This window comes from Excalfactoria chinensis, chromosome 10, assembly GCF_039878825.1.
Source record: "Excalfactoria chinensis isolate bCotChi1 chromosome 10, bCotChi1.hap2, whole genome shotgun sequence".
Taxonomy (NCBI): domain Eukaryota; kingdom Metazoa; phylum Chordata; class Aves; order Galliformes; family Phasianidae; genus Excalfactoria; species Excalfactoria chinensis.
The window spans coordinates 6,854,750-6,870,633 of NC_092834.1; the positions used below are offsets into that span (position 1 = coordinate 6,854,750).

The 15,884-nt window shown below is 52.4% G+C and overlaps 1 protein-coding gene across 5 annotated transcripts in view; it reads right to left on the reverse strand.

The window, feature by feature from the left end:
• NTRK3 (neurotrophic receptor tyrosine kinase 3) overlaps positions 1-5,107 on the reverse strand; it is a 179,744-nt gene extending 174,637 nt beyond the window's left edge. For 2 of the 5 annotated variants that reach the window (XR_011904865.1, XM_072345693.1), the window contains exon 1: positions 4,267-5,099. Coding sequence is in view for 3 of the 5 variants with exons in the window: in XM_072345693.1 (XP_072201794.1) it covers positions 4,267-4,514 (248 nt within the window). In the remaining 2 variants the exon portion in view is untranslated. Of the gene's footprint in view, positions 1-409; positions 525-4,266 lie in introns of those variants that run through there. The other 3 variants (XM_072345689.1, XM_072345690.1, XM_072345692.1) reach the window with 3 other exon arrangements.
• Positions 5,108-15,884: the final 10,777 nt, after the last annotated feature.

Below are 15,884 nucleotides of genomic sequence, written 5' to 3' on the forward strand. Positions count from 1 at the left end.
TCTACCCTGGAGGAACTCTCAGGTGGGGTGTGCAGGGCAGAGACCTACAGACTCTGGCAGAAACTGAGCCCAGCAGGAATCCCAGACAGACCAGGGGTGTAAACTGTCAGTGCCTGATGTCCTCTGCTCTGACTTGGTTGGGCCATAGCTAAGAAAGGCAAGCTGAGCACTGGCCTTGATGGCCAACTTCTCCCAACACCACATCTGTCCCAAATCCTACAGCTCAGCCCTTGCACAGAGCCTGATGGGCTGCAAAAGTACAGTAGGTCCCAGACATTGTCTGTGCCAGGGAAATATATCCATCCAAGACCACTACAGCAGAAAGAACATCAAAACAGGGCATGGAACCCAACAAGCCTAAGCACCAATGCAAGTTTAAATGCTCCAAAAATAAAATAGGGCAACAGACCTGATCCCACAGCACCGTGGCAGTCTGGATGAGTGCTCCCAGCTTAATGCACCTCCAAGACATCAGGACCATCCCAGCCCTCCTCTCCTCATTCCAAGCATCTTCAAATCTTCTTCCATCCTTCCAGCCTGGTGCTTTGCCTCCCTCCCCCTCGGGGACCTCACTTTGGGACAGCCACTCTGTATAAACAAGGGCTGTGCAAAACAAAGCTGTGTTGAATTAGGGCCCTTTTGAATAGATCCTGCAGCAGCCAAAACCTCAGGGACCAGGAGGTGGGAAGAACAATGGGACGGGATGCTTTGGGGACACAGAGCTTTTTGTCTCCAGAGAGCAGCATCACATGGAGCACATTGGGACTGAAGCAGAGCAATCCCCAACTTGAGCCTTGCTCGTGGCTGTTTGGGTCACCAAAGAGAGTTCTGTTGCTCCCAGGGGTACGTGTGAGTACGTGGGTACCACTGATGCTGGCTCCCAGCTCTCACCCCACACCCAGATCTGAAGCAGTTCTCCCACTCCTAGCCTTGCCCAAGGGATGCAGCAGATGCTGCCATGGGCTGCTCTTCTCGTCCCCAGAGGGAGAGCTCCAAATGAGATGCTCGCTTTTGGGTGTGTGAGGAGATGGACCCCCAAATCCCACATCCGTTGGTGCCCTGTGATGACCCATCTCCTCTCCGATGCAGATATCCCAAATGGGTCGGTCTGTAGGGTGTATTTCACCCTAAGAAACCCCATCCTCCCCAGAAAGGTTGCATCAGGGAGCGAGGCAGCCAGACCTGGGGACATCTCCCTGCCTAAAAAAGAGCCAGGGGTGACAAACACAGGCCACCACCGCCACCTTCCTGGCAGCATCTCCGCAGTGCCATAGCAACAGCTGAGGAGTAGGGAGGCCCAGATGGCAAACTCCTCCATCCGCCCTTCCTTGCGCGCTGTGCCGGAGCGTGCAGGAGCTGCCCACACTGCCAGCGGGGTAACTCCCGGCACGCGGCGGCACAAGTGAGCCCAGCACCCCCATATCCTGCTGGGTGGGGAGCAAATTGGGTTGGGGAAGCATCCCAGCTGCACACCGTGTGGCATGAGCACAGCCCTGTGGGTCATGCTCTGTCTGGGTCTGGAAGGAGCAGCGTGAGGCCGGACGGGAGGTCTGCAGCTGGGCTGTATGTCAAGCTCTCGGCTGGGTGGGACCCTCTGCGTCCAGAGCCACATCGCTAGGGATGCAATCCAAAAATCAGACATTCCTGGGCTCGCTGGGAAAGGGCAGGGGACGGCAGCCAACCAGCCTCCTCCATCTTCATCTTGTGCTTCGCTGTTAACCTGTCCCTGCCTGGATCTGCTTGAAGGCTGTGCACCACCTGCTCTGCTCCATGGCCCTACGGATCCCAAAGCCATGAGATGTCTGCTAGACATGGGGGGAGGCACCTACATTGCTACCCAAAACCAAACCGCCCAGCCCCAGGATTGCTGTGCTCTCCCCAAAGGGAGGATAGATGGGAAAACAGAAGCAGCAGCAAAGCAAAGGCAATACAGCACTAAGTGTGAGGTACCTTGCTACGGGTATCCATGGGCTGGGTGCCTCCATCCTCTTAGTTTTGGTGGCACCTTCCTGTAATCCACCACAGACATGCAAAGTAATCCAAAGCTCCCCAGGATCTGCCTGGGAGGAATGGGGCAGCACACAGTGGTCTCTGCCCTCCGCTGATGTGGATATGGAGGCACACGCCAAGGCAGCTCACGGTGTTTTCCCTTGAGGCTTTCCCTGTCCACACTCTCCCAGCAGCCCTTTACCAAGCTGAGCCTATCATCTGCACATCACTAAGGCCTCACTTGGCCCAGTGTGGTTTAACCACCCTGTGTTCCATCTTCCTGCTGGCCAGAAGAGGATGGAGCAGAGACCACCACCCCTGAGCATAGAGGGTGCTGGACCTGATGTCACCCATACAAGCGCATGGACCTTGGTTCAACCCTGCTCTAAGGGGCTCCTCCTTTATCATCTTTACCTCAGACCATCTCCCCTGGAAGCACAGACCTCCTCAGTAAGGTCTGCACTCATGTTCTGTTTCAGCCAATGGTGGCATTTTGGGGGATCACACCAGTCCTGCACCCACCTGGTCTCAACCCAGGGAGGAGGCTGTGGGGCTGACAGCAGCACAGGGATGCATCCACCCGAACCTTGCACCTTCTCCTCACCCCCAACACAGAGAAGCTCCTCTCCAAAAAGAAAACACCCAGCATCTCTAGTTGCGGAGCTGAGTCTTCTTTCCTCCTCCTTTTTTTGCAGGCTGCTTATCAGCGTTTTTCCGATTTCAAAGCAGCAAAGGCATTTTCTGGGCACAAAGGACCCACGCAGTAACACCTCTCGCAGCAGTTCAGATGTCTGCCTGCCTTTGACAACCCACACTGACACCTTCCCAGCACCATCAGCCCAACAACGGGTTAAAACCAAACCACAACAAACAGAGAGCACAGGGAAAAACATGAGTTCCTCTGACTTCCCCACTCAAAGCAAAACACCCCAACCCCACGGCGCAGGATGGCTATGGGGCACTGGGAAGGGAGCTCTGCATTAGTTTTGCCTCATTGCTGCCTTGCTGGGAAGGCAGTGGCATGGGAAAACAGGGCTGAAAATCTGCTTGGCCAGGAAAGCTGCTCCGATCATCTTTTACCCAGCAAAGGTGACAAGCGAAAGAAGCACCGCAATTACTCCGTGGCTCTGCTGCAATCGCACTGTGACCAAATGCAACAGACCCGGCAAAGCACCCTCCCTCCACGCAAAAGAATAAATAAATAAGCCTCCATTACTCATGCCAAACCTTGCTGCATTTAACTGCCAGCATAAAGGATTCCACCTCTTCTCCGCTCAACTCCCACTGGCAACTTGCTCTGGGGGCTGCGTTTCCCTAAATGCTCACATTTCAATTAGCATAAGAATAATGAAACGGCTCGGAGTTCATCTCGCTCAGTAAAAAAAACAATGTACTGCAAAATAGGGAGCCCAGATTGGAAGCGACGGGGATGGGTTGTTTTTTTTTCCTCTCCACGCACGCAGAGAGGCACGGCGTGATGGATTCGGGAGGAGATCTGCTCCTTTCAGACGGGAATAACGTGGGCTTTGCTACTTGGAGTTGATTTTCCAGATAAACAAGCGTGCAAACAAACGTGAAGTGCCCCAGCGCCGCTCCCAGCGCTCTGCTCCCCCCCCCAACCCCCATCACCACGAAGCCCCTCGCAGCGCCGCAGCTGCAGGGCGATAGCGGCGGGACTTCGGTGCGGTACCCAGGGATGCGGTGCGGTACCCAGGGATGCTGAGCACCGTTCTGCTTTTCTTTCCCCTCCATCCAACCCCAAGCCTTAATAAGGCGAAAGCACAGATCCCACAGCCACGCGCAGCCTGAGCACGAGAGGCAGCGTTGCTGCGGTGGGTGAAGAAATGACACGCTAATTAGATCCAAAGTCTTTTGGGGGGGGTTGGGGGGGGGCAAAGAGCAAACGGCTCCGAACGCGCTTTCCTTGCCCGATTTGGGTATGTGTGGCGGTGTATGGCTCTGCCGTGCCGCTCTCCCCCCTCCCTCCGCAGAAGCAAACAGTTAAAGGAAGCAGCAGCTTTAGCATCTTCGCCTGCTGTTCTCTCCCGCTAAGGAATCAAATCCCATTTACTTCATTCCTTTTAAGCCTTGGCCAAACTGTTGCTGGGCTTGGGGGTGGGGGGGGGGGTTGGTGTTTGGTTCCCCCCACCCCCAGGTTGGGATAAGGGAAAAACCCGATCGTTGTCCTCCGCAGGGAGAGCGGGGCTGGCACGGGGCGAGCGATGGCACAGCGCAGAGGGCAGCGGAGCCCGGCACACGGGAGAGCAGCCCACTTACATGGAAGTGATGTTCCTTGAGATGTCCGTGATATTGATGCTCGTGTTGCCATTGCTGCTGCCTGAATCCTGCCCTTCCAAGAGAGGGAAGAGGTTCCCATCATCCGGCTTCTTGCAATTGATGTCTGTCTTGCTGCAAAGACAATTAGCAGGGCAAGCCAGCACCGAAAGCAGATAGTCTCCCCAAATGCTCCAGAGCAAAAATACCCTCCAGAAAGTGCACTTGGTAGGGCAAAGAGAGACATCCATCTCCGATTGCTGCTTCTAAAAAAGAGGAGGAGGAGGAAAGGGGGGACGGAGGGAGGGGAAGGGGGGGAAAAGGGGGGAAGGAAACAAAGACAGAGGGAGGAAAAAAAAAAAAAAAAAAAGAGGGGAAGAAAAAAAAAAGAACACACACAAAACAAAAACCTTCAAGCGATCAGATGCAAAAATCCTCCAGCAGATGAAATCATGCTGGCAGCTGGCTCGGTAATCCCGCTAGGGTAGCGGCAGCGGGCGGGGATGCATGCTGGCCCGGCCGCCCGCCGCTCCCCGCAGCCGCTCCGGAGGATCGCGACGGGGAAATAAATAAATAAGGAAAACCGGTGCGAAAGTCACCAAGTCCCACCTACTGGGCAGAATTAAAATTGACACACCTGCAAAAAAAACACAGCGAGGGAAACGGGGAGAGGAGGAGGAGGAGGGGGGGGTGAGCTCCCCCTTCCCATCGCTTTCCCTCCCCCGGGCTGGGCAGCCCTGCTGCAGGGCACAAAAAGGAGGAGGAGGAAGAGGAGGAGGAAGGCTCGGCAGAGCGAGTCGGGCTCTGTGCTCTCTGCTCTCCGCAATAAAAAGGATTCCCCACCCCCTCCCTCTCCGCCAAAATCAATCCGAGGGAAAGAAGGAGGGGAGGGGGGGAAGGGGGAAAAACCCACCCCAGCAACGCTGGAGTCGGCGGAGGAAAAGTTGCAGCGGGGGTTAAATTTGTGCCGGGGGAGACAGCTCCGGCTTTCTCCGGCTCTTTGGAGGAGGACGATGCTGCTTTTTGCTTGGGTGTTTCCCACCTCCCCCCCTTCCCCCCTCCGCCCAGCGCCCCACTACTGCAATCCGGACAGAAGGGTGGAAAGGAAAGAAAGATCGGATGGGACTGAAAGAGAACGAAAGGCTGTGCGGATTACAGCGATTTATACATACATACATATATATATATATATATATATATATATACACACACACATTCTATTTTCTTTAGATCAGACGGCTTTTTTTTCTTTTTTTTGCGCCTGGAGAGCACCCAGGAAGGACTTTCTAGAAAAGACACAGATGCACACACACACACACACACACACACACATATATATATACACACATATACACCCCTGCCAGGCACAGTGGGGACACGATGGGCTGCGGGAGGTGCGGGGTCAGCGCTCCGTCCTTCCATCCCCCCCCCCCCCCTTCCCTCCACGCTTCCTTCCCTCTCTCCTGCAGCAGATTCAGCAATCAGACATGCAAAGGGGGTTAAAAACAACCAACCCCACACCACAACCCGTCCCTAAAAGAGGAAGGCTGAAGTGTTGAAAAGGCTGAGCTCAGAGCGCCGAAATGGCATCAGGAGAGCAGTGAGCGCGAGCTGAACAGCAGAGCGAATTAAGATGCATGGTGCATTTTTGGCAAGCACAAACCCAAGCAGATCACAGCGCTGCTTAATTTGCTCGGCTTTTCTACAGTGCTTTTCTGCATGCCTTTTTTTTCTTTCTTTCTTTTTTTTTCTTCCTATCCCCTGTAGTTTCACATCTCCTCTGCACGGAGGCATCAGCGCTAAGGGGACGATGCATGGGAGAAGGGGGGGAATTACAGGTGTAGGGCTCTGAATATTTCAAGGGTCTGCTTCCACCAGGCTTTACATTGAGGGAAAAGGCAGACAAATCTCTGCAGGGGCTGAGCAGACACCTCCAGGGATTTGCAAGCACAATGTGCCCACCTGTAGCCCTGCTCATGGAAGCCGGTCCCAGCAGGGCTCATGTGCTTGTAACTCCTCACCTGCCTCTATGCACCCACGTCACAGGTCTGGAGATGCCAGAATGTGGCACAGGGGGGTCAATCTTAAGGGTTCAGTCTTACATCCGTGGATGCTTCTGGTGGTGGAATACAACTGTACATTAACCCCTGGGAATCAAAGCACACAGTGAATAAATACCCAGATTGGAGGCTGGGCTCCTCCTCCAGCCCCATTTCTGAAGGAGAACACCTGGATCTCTGGTGAGCCCCAGATTACAGGTTGTAAACCAGAGCAGCATGGGGTGGGGGGGGGTTAGTGGGGGTTAACAGTACCATAGGCGGAATTGCCTGGTTGTTTTTCTTTACTCCCTGCCTCAATTTCCCATGGCAGAGATGCCATTCAGTGTCACATCACGGATCACTACAGAGAAGCACTGCCTTTCCATTCCCTCGTACATCTCCCAGTATATGGATCCTCTCTGTCCCCTCTACCCTCCTTCCTCATTATAACCAAAACCCAACATCCCATCCAGGTGCTGCACAGCACAGGAAGCTGGGACACCCCACAACCTGCAGAACCAGCACTTGGTTGGGAGCAGAGCTGCCTTTATCCTGGAGGTCCCAGCCTTATGGCACTTGGCATCACACCTGCACACGTGTGAAACCTGTTTAGGGTTCACTTTATCTGCCAGGCTGAGCATCTGCGTCCTCCCCCAGCTGGAAGGAGATGCTCATTGAGGCCACCGCTGCTTCAGGTCCCAAAGGAGATGGGATCATTGGCAGTGGGACTGTGCCATCCCTGCCTCCATCCTTCACTCCTGCTCCTGTTGGAAGAGGGAGGCTGGAGCGGGGCGTGAATGATGGGGCTGTCAGCGCACAGAGATGGTATCTCGAGCGGAGGCCTCGCCGTTATTGCTCTGAGGGATGCTGGCAAATTGCTCTTTCAAGAAGCATCTCCATGAAGGATGAAATCAGCTCCTCCTGCGAGCGCTCTCTCCAGTGGGGCCAGGCTGCAGCGCCTTCCCCCTGGGCTTGGGGGCCTCCAGGAGACCACTCTGCTCTCCAAACCAGCTCCTTTACCTGCATTTCTGTGCTTCCCAGTTTCCTTTAGCACCATGCTTCCAGGCTGCCTTTTCCTTGGGGACAACCTGCCAAGGATCCACGCAGATAAATGCCACCACCCCTTGTCACAGCCACAATGTGCCCCTCAGCTCCTGGAGCAAAAGATCCTTCAGGGCAGGACCATACAGACCCTATTACCCCGCCTGCTCAGTCATCTCCAGCTCTGCTGCCTGATCTCTGTATTGATCCGTTCAGTCCCGCACCACCCTGCTGCCTCTTTCCAGCATAAAGCTCACTAGAAATGATGAGCTGATGTTTTTCTGGCCCCCTCTTACCCAGGGTGATGCATAAGGCTGTGTGCAGCAGGACTGTTATGCCCGTCTTGGTTACACAGATGGCTGGAGTATTGGAGAACCACCACTTCCATGGGACAGCCTGAAGGATAGCATAAGAACAGTCAGAGAAAGGCTTAGCTTGGAGGGGACATTAAAGACCATCTAGTTCCAGCCCTCTGCCATGGACAGGGCTGCCAACCACTAGATTGGGCTGCTCAGGGCCCCATCCAACCTGGCCTTAGTGCCTAACCAAGACCTAAAAGTACCTAGCAAAGTTTATTTGAGCAGAATATTCAGACATTTCAGGAGAAAACATTTGCAGGTGAGGACAAAAGAAACTGCTGTCACAAAGATAACGGATATTGCTGTGCTTGCATTCATGGCTATAACCTGAACCAGTTTCCCACCTGGGCAGGTCGTGAATTAATGGCCAGGGGAAAAGTGTAGTCACGGATGCAAAATGGTGGAAGAATGGCTGCAGCGATCAAGGAGGAAAAAGAAGACAGGAATAAAGGTCTTAGAAAGCCCAGGGAATAAGAAGGACAAACCATCACCACGGCATCTTTCCAGCGCCACCAAAGCTCCCCACCGCAGCCTCGTGCTGCCCGCCAGAGGAGTCTCAGGGCGGACAGGAGCTGCGGGTGTGCTGCGAGCAGATAAAGAGAATTACGGCCCGGCATTGTTCCGCTAATGGCCTGCCATCAGAGTGTCTCCTGAGTGCCTTTCTACTCAGAGCCAGGGCAGACTTTGGTGTTGAAAGGATGTAAAGCCCCATCCGAGCACCCCATGCCTCCAGTGTGCTTCGCAGGTGGGTGGTGGCCTGCAAATCTGCAGGGGAAAGGGCTGCAGCCCCCAAAGAGCATCGTTTCAGAAATCTCTGTTACCTCTCTTACCACAAGCATGGGTTGAGCCACTGGCTGCTTGAAACGGTTTCCTGGTTCACCGGGAGAATTTACCTAAGGCACAGAATTGAAGCACGGCTTTGGTTGGAGGAGGTCTTTAAGCCCACCCAGCTCCACCCCCCTGCTGTGGGCTGCTTGCCCCCACCCACTCAGGCTGCTGAGGGCCCTCCAGGGAGGGTGCACCCACAGCTCTGGGTAGGCTGCATCTCCTCATTCTGTGATGGGTGCAGGTGAGACAGCCTCTCTCCACCCATCACAGTCTCATGGAGGGAGAACTGACCATGCCAGACCCAAAGGGGTCATCACCCTGGCTCACCCAAAATACATGGGTTTAGCAGGAAGCACTCCTAAACACTTTCACAGAGAAAATCAAGTGAATGCTCTCCCACAGTGGCTGCTGGGGTTGGTGTTTTCTTGTGTTGACGCTTTCCAATGTTACACGAAAGTCGGAGCTCTTGGAGCATGAGGTGACAGGCTAATAGCTGGGTTGTCCTCTCCAGGTGCTGCCACACTTGTTTCTCAACATCAGTTTTCCAGAGACATTAACAATCACGCTAATATGTAGCATCTAATCTTTCCCCACACGGGGATGACAACAGCTGAGGCTCAATGGCATTAATTGTGTTTTGATCCCTCATGCTAGACTTCCTCTGCACATGCTGGGAGCTGATGGCAACTTGCAGGAGGGGGTCTGGCTCCTTGAAACCATCACCCACAGGTGCAGGGTGGGATTTGGGATGTGTCAGGGTTCTGTAGCATCTTGGTCATTCCCACTGTGCTGGGCTAATGGGATCAACCTGTAAGCCCCCAGGATGCACAGGTGGGTTGGTTAAGATAGAGAGGTGTTGCCTACAAGGCTGGACAGATGGTGATGATGATTCAGTTCTTGGTCCCCTTGAGCTGTTGGGGAATGAAAGGCTGGAGCCTGGCATGCGAGCTGTGGCCCTTGTCCTGCCAAAGTGTCTGCAGTCAACAAATCAATAATTAAGGAAGGATATACATTATCCCTTGAACACACTCCAGGTAGAGTTCAATCTAAACCTTTTGGAAAGCGTGTGAGGGGCTGCAAGGGGTCTGGGACTGCAGGAGAATGTAGTGGGGTAGGAGAAGCATTCATCTCATCCCCAGTCCCAACACCACCAGTGCAGTATAACCAAAGTGAGGTGGTGTGCTCTGTCCTCTGTGATGGTGCATCACGGCCTTTGGTGATCCACAGGTCTGCTGTTAGAGGGGGGCAAAGGCTCTTGTTGCCTGCACAGAAATCAATGGGGAGATTCTCTTCTCCATGGCCATATGATAGCCTTGCTCTCTCACTTGCTTCCTTGCTCCTTCTCCTGTTGTGTCCCTTATTAAAGATCATTGCCCTCCTAAAAACAACCCCACTAGCATCATGCTTGCCCATCCAAAGCTCACGATACCAAAACAACATTCCCACCCCCAGTTCAGTTCCATCCCTACAGCCTTAGAGAACAATGTCAGGTCATTTTTGTTGCAGTGGCACATACCAGAGCTCCCAGATCTGGTGCCCACCTGAAGGGTGACACTGCAGGGCTGTGGGACACACTCCCACAGTTGGAAGGCAGAAGACAACAGCAAGCCTTGAAGATGCCTTTTGCTCCCCATGGTGTTGCCTGGCTCATCCCTGCCCCACCATTGTAATACCTACATGGAAAAGACAAAGCCCAAGATCTCCAAAAGCAAATTAGTCTTTGTTTTACAGAAAGGACTAAATCCCCCACATCTTTTAGCCCATTGCTGAGCAGTTCCCAGCACTGAGCACTTCCCATCATCTGGGAGGCTCTTCCCATCCTTACCGAAAAAGATCTGGCTGTCCTGATTTATGCCCACTTCATATCCGAGCCGGTTTGCCGCACACCTCTGCGCTGGGGCTAGTGTTGGAAGCCATACAGGAGCATCAGCTAATGTGAAACACAACCCACCTCTCAGCTGGGGCAATCCCAGGAGCCCATCTTCCCATTCTCCCCTCCACTGGCTCAGCACCCTCTCCCACTGCCAGGCGAGGCTGCGGGCTGCGACAGCCAAACCCATCAGCAACAGCAGAGTGCTGCCAGCCCTGCTCTTCCCTCAGAGCTGGGAAGATCTGGGAAGCCCTGGGGAAGGATGGAGACAGCCCTCTGCCATCCACTGCGGCACTTCTTGAGCTCCACTCAGTCCAAGAGCTCAAACAGCCGAATTTTCCTCCAGCAAAGAGTTTCCTTTATGATGAGGTGTCAGTGGAACACTTGTGATGCAGTTTGCCTGAGTAAAATAAATAAAACTAACTAATGACTCCAATTAATTATTAAAGGATCTCTTTCTTTTTGCAAATACACAGAAGACTGCACCCAGCTGGAATCTGGAGACGGTCCCTAGAGCTGAAATGGGAATAAAATAGCATCAGGTAACAGTGATAGGACGAGAGATGATGGCTTTAAGTTGTGCCAGGGGAGGTTCAGATTGGATATGAGGCTCCCCAGAGGAGTGGTGAGGCACTGGCATAGGCTGCTCAAGGAGGTGGTGGAGTCCCTGGAGGTGTTCAAGAGCTGTGGGGATGTGGCTTTTGGTAACATGGTTTAGTGGGCTGGGGAATGAATGGGTACAGAGACACAAGGGGATGAGGCTTGGTGAGAATCCTGGATATTAGGAACTCCAAGGGAAAGGAATGAACAAGTGCCAAATGGTGAAGGATAAAATCAATATGGAGAGAGCTGTTATTTAAGCTTCTGAGCTCCGGGGTATTACAAACGTTGGAGAGCAATGAAATAAAAATGATACATAAAGTGACAACATCATCATGTCTCTATAACTGACGCCCTTAGCAGCTGTTTGGTCGGAACAACAGAAGTAAATCCAAATCTGCGCCTGCTGCCCAGGGCTGTCTGGCACTCCTAGGGGGGCACTTTGTGATCAGAGAGAGAGGAAATTACAGGGTATTTTTGCCAACCAGATCATTTTTAACCTCCTTTGGTCACAGTGCCCCGAAGCCTGAAGGATCACCAAGAGAGATGCCCACTCCAAAGGCAGTCCACTGCTTGTGGGAGAGGATGGATCTTTCTGGAGAGGATGGGTGGAGGAGTCCCCATGGGAACACTCCAAACCCCTGGGCACAGGGTGCTGCCATGGGCAGCTTTTACCCCTTGCAAAACACTATTCCCAGCTGAGCCACACTGCACTGTACAGGTGATGCCAGGGACAGATCCAACAAACCTGAAACAGGAAGAGAAAATATTAGGCTGGCTTGCAAGGTGTCCTATTGTTGCCTTCAAGGCTTTCTGGCACCCTCTTATCACCCTTCAAAGCTTCCCACACCAATACAAAGCAATAACATTTTCATTTCTCTCCTCATCGGCAGAGAACTGGGATTCTTCACAGATCGTTCTGCCTCTCGATCATCTCCTGCCCTATTGACCAGACTCTGAGCTTCCAGCCCCAACTGTTCCCCAAGCATTTCCTTCTGCCAGATCCAGTGTGTCCCCTTCGCATCCCATGATACATATCACTGAAGCACCCCTGTTCCCCCTGAAGCTGAAAAGCTGCTGAGGGCTGCAGGATGGCACGGATGGGGGGCGAGTCCCAAAATGAACACCAGTTTTTTAGGAGATTAAGGGACATGGTGGAGCTTAAAACCTGACTGCAAGAGGATGCTGCTGCAAGGGGATTCGTACTGCCACCTTAGGGATAGCAAAAGAAATGCTAAGCTCAAGAGCAAGTGTGCTGGTTGCTCTCACAAAGCATTTGGTGTTAAAAACCAGTTCCTGCAAGGCTGAGGCAGGAGTTTAACCTCCAGGCAGCAAGGGATGCTTGGTAGGGCGAGTGTGTTAACCCCACTTACGGCTGCACTCTGCAGATGCTGCTGCATTAACCCAGCTCTGGGAAAGCTCCCAGCCACGCTCCAGCACAGGCAGGCAGAAGCTTTTAGTGCAGCCACCACTATCACATGTTATGGGTTTGCTGGAGCAAAGAGGCAGCCTCCCACTCCCACTGCACCACTGATCCTCCTGGAGATGCTGCAGGATGCTCTGGCAGGCTTGGCAGGGAAAGAAGTGGTGCTGGGTCCAAACTGGTGGTGCAGCCAGGGCGACTGGCTGTGGGACAATGGGGAAATGCCAGCTGTGGGCTGGGGCAGGGTAGACCAAACTGGATGGACACAAGGAATGGACAGATGCACTTTTCTCCTTGCTCATCGTTGGGGACACCTGGCATGTTCTCCAGCCTCTCTCTGCTCAGACTGCTGTCCCCAGGCTCATTCCCTGGGCTTTCTCAACCCTTTCTCACCTACATCCCATCCTGTAGCCCCAACACAGCTTCTTGGGTCTGCCCCATTGAGCTCTATCAAACTCCTGCCTGTTTCCAGTTTCCAGCAGCAGTGGAAATGGGGAAGGAAAAGAGGTTGGGTCTTTTTTTTTGGAAAATTATATTCTTGGAAGGTAAAATGGGATCTGTGGTGCTTGGCAAGAATACTGAGACAGCAAGGATGCAAGGATGAGGCACTGACAGACATGGTTTAGTGGGCATGGTGACGATAGGTTTGATGGTTGGACTAAGTAATCTTAGAGGGCTTCTACAAACCTTCATGATTCTATGGTTCTATGATTCTGTGAAGGGAGATACTGGCTGTGCTGGATGGGATGGGGTGGGATGTTATGGGTTGTGATGGAATGGAATGGGATGGGATGAGATGGGATGGACAGGATAAATGTTTGGATGGGTTGAGATACGATGGGGTGGATGTGATCTATAGATGGATGGGATGGGATGTATGCAATGGATGGATGCTTTTCTGCTTTTGAGGAGAGCTATAAGGACTGTGCTGCAGCCACAACCACTGTCCAACCCACAGGGATCTCCCAGCCTCACCAGCATTCCTGGGTTCAAATCCTTCTCTACTCCTTTGAGCTCTCATCTCCTGCTGCTGCACAGCTCCTGCACACGACCTCAGCTAGAGATGCAGCACGGAGCATCTCCAGGGTGGGCGGTTACACTGTGCTTCGCCCACTGGAGATGTTAGGAGCAGGGAAAAAGAAAGGGGAGAAAAAATAGAAGCTGAAAAATAGCTCCCAGGCTTTGCCTTGCAGAGCAGCACAAGAGAAAAGAAAACTCAGGCGGATGGCAGCAGAGCTTGGGTAGCCCAGGAGGGGCCATCTTCCTGTTGGGTGTACAGAGAACTGCCAAGCAACTTGCCAAATTGAAGGCTCCCCATCAGCAGCAGGTTAAGGCAGGTTTCCTTGGATACAGGGAGCATTCCAGCTGTTCAGCAAATGGCCAACAGAAAACCCCAGCTTTGCTTTACAAAACAGGCAGGGATTTCTGCCACTTTCTCCTGGCTGCTGTGGAGAGAGCAGGGGATCCATGGGCTGGGTACCAATTGCTGACCGAGGGGCTCCCACTGCAGGGAGGATGCTGGGATGCATGTATCTGTATGAGCACACTTGTGTCACCCTGATTTTAGGGCTGGTCCTCTGCTACGTTTTCATCTCTAATGAGTGGTTGATGGAGCTCTGGCCTGAGCTCAGTTGGATAATCCATCTGTGCTGATGACTAACGTTCATTACCACTAATCTAGTGACAAGCAGAGGGGAGAGAGTGCATCTGGCCAACACAAGGGATGCTCTCACATCTGCATTTGCCCAGCTGTGAGGATGAGCATAGTCCCACAAGCAGGCACACAGCTGGAAGTGATGATGGGCAGGCTGTGTTCTACAGCTGTCCAACCTGCAGCAGTGGAAGGACTCCTCCAAATAATTAAGCAACAGGATCTGGGAGAAACCTTGTGATGAGAAGTGACGTGCAGATCTGTTCATCACTGAAGATGTGGGTTGCAAACAGCTCCCACAGGGAAAACATGATTGAAGAAAGAAACTCATGCCTAACAGAAGGGAGAGAAGGCTTCCTTCATTGTCATCTGTCCTTCCAACCCACCCTACAAGCCTTGTCTCCAAACTCTACAAGATGTCAAGCGACACCAGGATCCATGGGCAGGTGTGAAACCAACAATAGCCCTGGGCAAGGTCCTCAGTGTCAAAACAAAGCCAATCTCACTAATTTAAATGGTGATCCTTCTATCTAGGTGGAGGGCAAAGGTGTACTACTATATGTGTCCCTGCTAGATGCTCAGTTAACGCAGTGCAGCAGTTCCTGGAATAGTGACATGGATCCCTGCTCTGGCTCACCCAGACATTTTTCATTTCGGCTACATCTTCCCCTTCACTTCGTCAAGTCATCATTAGGCAAAGGCTCAAAGATGACACCAGCAGCAACACAAGGGAAAGCAAAGCTTCCACATCAATGCACATGACTTGACAATGCAAAGAGCTTGAGATAGACGGTGCAGAAGTATATATTATTAAACAGCAATAAATGAATGAGTTTCCCGTACTAGCCTGGTGGGTGAGGGCTGGAGGATTCAGGAAAGACCCAGGGAACTGACAGCCTGAATTGCTCCCTTCTCAGTCTCTATTGAGTGGCTTATTTGCCCTTACTGTTTGAAACTGATTCAATTAAGATTCCTGGTGCATTCAGGTATAATAAAATAGGGACAATTAGACCTAGTAAAACTCAAGTAGCCGTGTTTGACCCTCCTTGTTCCCTCTTGTTCCTTACACAAGATCATGAGAGGCCAGGGCATGCCTGAAGGATTTGGTGTGAGGAATCAGCCAATACTTTCTAATCTGAATAGTCCCAGACATCTGAAACCTACAATGGATAAGAACCAGACAACAAGCTGCCATTCCTGCAGTGATCCAGCGATCAGGCCAGATGCAAAGATGCCCAAAGTTGGGTGGGTTGGGAGAGCTGGAGGACCAGTAATAGGAAACATGCAGAGAGTATTAAATAGAATCTCCCTGGTTAAGGACAGATTCCAGCTGAAAAATTGAAGTTAGATGGAAAGCACCAAATAACATACAGCAATTCCACAGTGTTCTCTTCCTAAAGACTGGCCCTGGTGAGAGCTGGCAGCAAAGCAATGCCAGGGACTGTCATACAAAGACCCCATAAAAGTCCGGGTGCTGCGCCATGTCCACACTTCCAGCAGCTGCATTGATGGGAGGAAGGAATACACCATTGAGTGACCATCTCCCAAACTCCACCTGGGATCATCTCTGTCAAACAGTGTCTCTTATGCACACAGTGAAGGCACCCAGGCTACACACCATGCTTTTAAGGCAGGGCTTAGGATCTGGGATGCTGGAAGGAGTGTTCTGCAGTTCTTCCCCAGCACTGCATGAAGAGCGTGTGGTTATGAGCATGGCCATCAATGAACCACAAAGCCTTTTAGCATCCATTATTTGCAACTGCTGCCGAGCAAACAAATGAGACCACATCAGTCACTGGGTCCAACCCCT